Source organism: Eurytemora carolleeae, unplaced genomic scaffold, assembly GCF_000591075.1.
Source record: "Eurytemora carolleeae unplaced genomic scaffold, Eaff_2.0 scaffold2399, whole genome shotgun sequence".
NCBI classification, from domain to species: Eukaryota; Metazoa; Arthropoda; class Copepoda; order Calanoida; family Temoridae; genus Eurytemora; species Eurytemora carolleeae.
Window position 1 is genome coordinate 10,851 of NW_019398284.1, and position 6,625 is coordinate 17,475.

At 31.6% G+C, this 6,625-nt stretch overlaps 1 protein-coding gene and 1 long non-coding RNA gene across 2 annotated transcripts in view; both read left to right on the forward strand.

The window, feature by feature from the left end:
* Positions 1 to 6,366, forward strand: part of LOC111717139 (nucleosome assembly protein 1-like 1) — a 14,444-nt gene extending 8,078 nt beyond the window's left edge. The window contains exon 8 of the mRNA XM_023492646.1: positions 6,223 to 6,366. Within this exon, the coding sequence (XP_023348414.1) occupies positions 6,223 to 6,351 (129 nt within the window). The 3' untranslated portion in view covers positions 6,352 to 6,366. The remainder of the gene's footprint in view (positions 1 to 6,222) is intronic.
* Positions 1,553 to 3,105, forward strand: LOC111717142 (uncharacterized). Its single transcript, XR_002768690.1, has 2 exons — positions 1,553 to 1,651; positions 3,073 to 3,105. It is a non-coding gene; the product is annotated as an uncharacterized LOC111717142 (long non-coding RNA).
* Positions 6,367 to 6,625: the final 259 nt, after the last annotated feature.

A 6,625-nucleotide genomic window follows, 5' to 3' on the forward strand; every position in this document is an offset into this window, starting at 1 on the left:
AGCCCTAACACTATTCTTATATTCTCTTCTCCTTCTCCCCTAGTAAAGCCCTAACACAATTCTTATATTCTCTTCTCCCCTAGTAAAACCCTAGCACAATTCTTACATTCTCTTCTCCTTCTCCCCTAGTAAAGCCCAAACACTATTCTTATATTCTCTTCTCCTTCTCCCCTACTAAAGCCCTAACACTATACTTATATTCTCTTCTCCCCTAGTAAATCCCTAACACTATTTTTATATTCTCTTCTCCTTCTCCCCTAGTAAAGCCCTAACACAATTCTCATATTCTCTTCTCATTATCTCCTAGTAAAGTCCTAACATTATTCTTATATTCTCTTCTCCTTCTCCCCTAGTAAAGCAATAACATTATTCGTATATCCTGTTCTCCTTCTCCCCTAGTAAAGCCCTAACACAATTCTTATATTCTCTTCTCATTCTCCCCTAGTAAAGCCCTAACACTATTCTTACATTCTCTTCTCCTTCTCCCCTAGTAAAACCCTAACACTATTCTTATATTCTCTTCTCTTTCTCCCCTAGTAAAGCCCTAACACTATTCTTATATTCTCTTCTCATTATCTCCTAGTAAAGTCCTAACATTATTCTTATATTCTATTTTCCTTCTCCCCTAGTAAAGCCCTAACACTATTCTTAAATTCTCTTCTCCTTCTACCCTAGTAAAGCCCTTACACTATTCTTATATTCTCTTCTCATTATCTCCTAGTTATACTAAAGTCCCAAAACATGGATTTCTCCTCCGTCTTCGTTTAAGTGAGAGATACAATTCTTACTGTTCCGTACATTTTGTATACTAAACGTACTGGTGAAATGAAGCATTTCTAACTGTCTGATCATGAATTAAGGATTTATCATAGAAATCACTTATTCTTCAATCCTTTTTTTGCCATGTCGCAAAATTTGCGTAAAATCTCATATTTTTACGGATTGTTTCTCATTATTCCCCCCTCTCTAGTTCTGTGTTGGGCTTCAGGTTTCCGTTCAATATCTATTACATGTCTAAGAGGAGAAGGATTAACACCCTGTCCCCTGTGAAATATAATCCGGGAGAAATCCTTCAAGACGAATTTTAATGTTTGGTGAAGGAGGATTAAACGAGGCTATTTCATTTTAAAGGGATTGTTGACAGTTTTTATTTTGAGATCATTGACAACTTATGTTATCATTTTGATAAAAAATGTCTGATTTCATGAAGAATTTTGTTTTAAGAATTCATAGATTTGAGGGGAGGAGTGGGTTGAGAATAATTCTGATAATGGCTATATTTACCCCTTCAAAGATTGTTAAATCAAGTGACGTGAAGAACAAAAAGCTAAAAATATTTATTAGATCAATCCTAGAATTAGTANTATTTAGTTTTACCAAAATACTATCCAAATTTTAGCTGATGTTTTATCTGAAAATATTTTAGCTGATGTTTTATCTGAAAATATTTTAGTTGATGTTTTATCTGAAAATATTTTAGTTGATGTTTTATCTGAAAATATTTTAGTTGATGTTTTATCTGAAAATATTTTAGCTGATGTTTTATCTGAAAATATTTTAGCTGATGTTTTATCTGAAAATATTTTAGTTGATTCCGCGAGCTATTCTATTCTTCACTGGTGATGCTTGTGAGGACGATGATGAATTCGAGGTAATAGATTATATCATTAATAATCAAATCTTAAATGTAACTGCTGCCCTATAGCCATGGTATTGGTAAATGTATATTTTTATTCTTGGCGTCTCCTTCTGTTGTAATATTAGAATCTCCAATTCTCCGTCAAAAAGATTTCAATCATTCCAAATACCCCAACTGCTCATTATTTTTTTAATCCGATTTATTTTCGTTATCAAACCCTTTTTTTTCTCTAAGAGTCCTCTAATTAAATATCCGCATGCAATTTTGATTAGATTTGTTACGGTTTTATAACATTTGTTTATGTAATGATTCCAAAATAATAAAACTGCAGATTGAAGATTCAAATAAAAAAATTAGCTTTTTTCTTGCATATCTGATGAGAAACCAAATTATGAAAAATGCGTGCTACATAAAATTTTGCTGTTCTTTATTTAGTTAATTATGAAAGTAGGATTTCTTAGATTCACAAGAAAGGTACTGTAGTGACCTTCCATTGTAAGAGGGACATGCCCGATTCACAACTGTACCCTTGAAACCTTAATCTGATAATATCGTTATTATACTAAATTCTGTTAATTTCTTCATTGTTTCTGAAGTAAGAAATGCGCTATTCATCAAATGAATATCATTAGGCGCTATTCATGTTTGTTTTATGTGCAACGTTGTGAATCAGAACTCTCAGTCAAACCAGTTAAAATTACGTTTACGGTCCCTTAAGCTTCACTCAACCTTAATCCCTAATAAGAGCTAGGATGTAAATTATGCATGAAACACTTTAGTGCATCATCATTAGTACGGTCTCAATGTGAGACATCACTTTAAAATCCAGTGCTTAGGATAGATCCGGATCTAAATATAAACTAAAAACTGCATAAAAATCTTTTGCTCTCAAAATTCAAATCTGACCTATTGAAAAAACGGAGATTATCAAAAATGTCCTTAGAAAGATTATCAAAAATGTCCTTAGAGAGGTTATCAAAAATGTCCTTAGAGAGGTTATCAAAAATGTCCTTAGAGAGGTTATCAAAAATGTCCTAAGAGAGATTATTAAAAATGTCCTTATCTCTGAATAGTTCATGAAGTTGCAAAAACAAAATAAGTGGAAAAAGTAAGAAAAATAAATAAAATTCTTTTTCTGTTCAAAAAAATCAGTTAATCTTAAATTTTCAGAACTTGGACCCTGATCCAGATTTGGATCAGGTTGAACCATTTTTTCTAGTGCGGATGAAATGGATCCTAAGCACTGTTTTTAACCCTCATGAGTGCATTATCAATTATCATTCATCATCAGTACTTGAAACAATCAGTTTGTCGGAATAACTGCATAATGAATATTGTAGGAGAGTGTTGACAAATCTGCCAGTTAATTTGAATTAAAATTAAAATTTCTACAATTTCTTCAAACTTTTGACTTTTAAGGAATTTTTCTGTAGGATGTTGAGAGCGGGGATGATGATACAGCTGATGAGGACACAGACTAATTATTTCGCAGATTTTCTTATTATTAAATCTCGAATATGTTAATTTGTTTTATAAATTTCATGGATACTGTGATTGGACCTTAGTTTTATTAATTATACTTAATTCAAGTCCATCATACTTCATTTACAATAATCATACTTCGTTTAAGTTGATCATGCTTAATTTACGTTGATCATATTATTCTGTAGCAACATTGACCAAAGATATGTGGATAATACTAAAGATGGTGATACATTGATCATACTGAAGATACATTAATCATTATAATGTTATGTTGATCATACAGTAGATACATTTATCATAAAGTAGATATGTTTATCATAGAGTAGATACATTGATTATTCTAGCAACACGTCTGTCATACTGAATATACGTTTATTTTACTATAGATACGATGATCATAGAGAAGATACATTTATCACAGAGTAGATTTGTTGATCATAGAGTAAATACATTATTCATATAGATATGTTCAGTGTTTCGGATCCGGATCCGAGGTAACTTTTGATTCTGTGAATCGGATTTTCCCTATTAAATGTTATGCAAGGTTATAATTTATAAACTATAGTAATCCTAAAGTTAAAAATGTCGTCATTACTATTATATAAATGTAAAAATTAAATTATTAAAGATAATTTTGAAAAATTTTCGTCATGTAAATAATACATTTACGAACCATTTTGATTTATTTATTCCATGGTTTTGGTTAATTTTTGGCGCTACCCGGATCCATATCAACGTTTCCTGATACGGATCCGGATCCGGATCCGACCAAATGATACGGATCCGACCGGATCCGGATCCGGATCCGAAACACTGGATATGTTGATCATTCTGTAGACATGTTAATCATTATGAAGCCATGTTGACCATAGTAAAGATATGTTGATCATACTGAAGATACGAAGATACGTTGATCATACTAAAGATACGTTGATCATAACAAAGAAACGTTGATTTTACTGAAGAAACGTTGATCACACTTTAGATACATTGATCATATTAAATATACGTTTATTATACTGAAGAAACGTTGATCACACAGAAGATACATTAATCATATTAAATATACGTTTATTCTACTGAAGAAACGTTAATCACACAGAAGATACGTTGATCATATTAAATATACGTTTATGAAGCTGAAGAAACGTTGATCACGCTGAAGATATGTTCATCATATTAAATATACGTCTATTATACGGTAGAAACGTTTTTCATACTGAAGGTACATTTATGATGCATTAGATACGTTGATCATGCATAAACATACTGATATTTCATTTTATTGGAATGTTGTATGATGATCTTGTTAAGATTGAGTGGAAAGATGAAGATGAAGACGAAGAGGAAAAATTAACCAATGGTGTTAATCAAATCAGTATAAATGGAATGGATGAGAATACCAAAGGAATTCCTAAGGTAACTATTCCACAATATTCCTTTCACAGTATTCTTTCAACTCTTACACAATATACTTTTAACTCTTCCACAATAAGTCTTCCTCAAAATACTTTCGACTCTTCCACATTATTCTTTTAACTCTTCCACAACATACTTTTAACTCTTCCACATTATTCTTTTAACTCTTTAACAACATACTTTTAACTCTTCCACAACATACTTTTAACTCTTCCACAACATACTTTTAACTCTTCCACAACATACTTTTAACTCTTCCACAACATACTTTTAATGTACTTTTTAACTTTCCAAAATGTACTTTTTAACTTTCCAAAATGTACTTTTTAACTTTCCAAAATGTACTTTTTAACTTTCCACAATTTTCTTAACTCTTCCATAATATACTTTTTAATTCTTCCACAATATACTTTTAACTCTTCTACAGTATACTTTAACTCTTCCACAGTATACTTAAAACTCTTCCACAATATACTTAAACCAAATTATCGATTATTCTAATATCTTCTTTAGTTCTTTTGTGTAACATTATGTACATTTATAGACAGGTAACATGGAAAACACAGTAGTAAATATTAGCATAAAAATCTGTCTCCGTTATAATGACTCAAGTTTTGGACCACACTTCATTCTGCAATCTTGCTGTTAGGCTCGTAACGGCTTTTTCTGTTAAAATATTTAGTTTCTGATCCATTCTCTCTTAGTTTTGAGATTTGAAAGGTAAAAACTGGAATTGTTTAGTTCTGGATGTACGCCATGAAGAACGCCAACGAGGATGCCTTGATGGGGATGGTGGAGCCTCACGACGAACCAGTCCTGGAGTATCTTAAGGAAGGCTTAAGCTTCTTTTATTTTACACTTGCTTCAGAAATAAAAGTTTTGTTTTAAGCGTGCCAATTGTAGGAGGAAGGGAACCCCCAGACGCCATAAGCCTCTGCTATGCAGACACGAGCTTCCCAGATATGCTTGGCAGACCGAGCCTCTGCTATGCAGTAATTAGCATGCGCAATACATCAACATGTGCCTGTGAAATACAGAAGTTTTTTTTGAACTTGTGTTTAAGTTTAAATAAAGGATTTTTGCAAATTTTCGACGAAGTGGCATAAGATGTTTCTCAAAGATCAGAAGTATTTATCAATTATCATAAATTGTGCCTAATTATGACTAATAAAAAAGGTGGTTGAAACTTAAAACAGTTTTTAACGAAAAGGCAAAAGTTTGAATTTCATTTCATCTATTTTTCTTGGATGTAATTGCGAGACCTCTATTTGTAGTTAAAATAAATCTAGAAAATTTGGATAACTTTTTTTAATTCTTAACATTTTTCAAAAAAGGTATTGTTTAAATCAAAGATTACAACAAAACTGCAGAAATATTTCTCCAAATATCTTCCTTTCTGCGTAAGAAATGTTTAAAGTTTTAATATAAATCTTATAAACCACTTTATGAGTCCATATATGTTTCTAATCATGACAATCAAAGAACAACTCTAATCTTTAGTAAAATTCTTATGCCACTTCGTCAAAATAAATTGTTAAAATTTTTCATCACTCATAAAAACCAAGTTTTAAAAAAAACTGTGCTGTACGGTGGAGGCTCGTTTACTGCATAGCGGAGNGGGGGGGTGTTGTAAATTTCTTAATAAATTCCCTCCTTGAGATTTTTACATTGTGTTGTAGACTGGGAAGGATGTTACTAAGACTACTGTGAAAGTAAAGAAGGTTAAACCAAGAAAGGGAGGAAAGGGAAGCCCAGAGAAGGATCTAACAAAGGTACATATTAAAATATTCTTATTCATTATTTTCTAAAACTTTTTGATAAATTGAGTTGGGCTCATATCTAATAATTAAAGTTTCTGGCATTTTTCGCCATTATTATAAATCAATTTTTTTATGGATAAATTACCTTCGAATCCAGTTTCACTTCAACTATGGAAAATCTTTTTCTAATAAACTACATTGAAGTTATGTAGCCTTTAATAATGGGATACCTCCCAGTCACCCACAAGTGAGGCTTTAATGACTTTCTTCTAAATGTTGACCTAGATCTTTTTCCTGAAAAATGACTCGGTATTTTCCACAC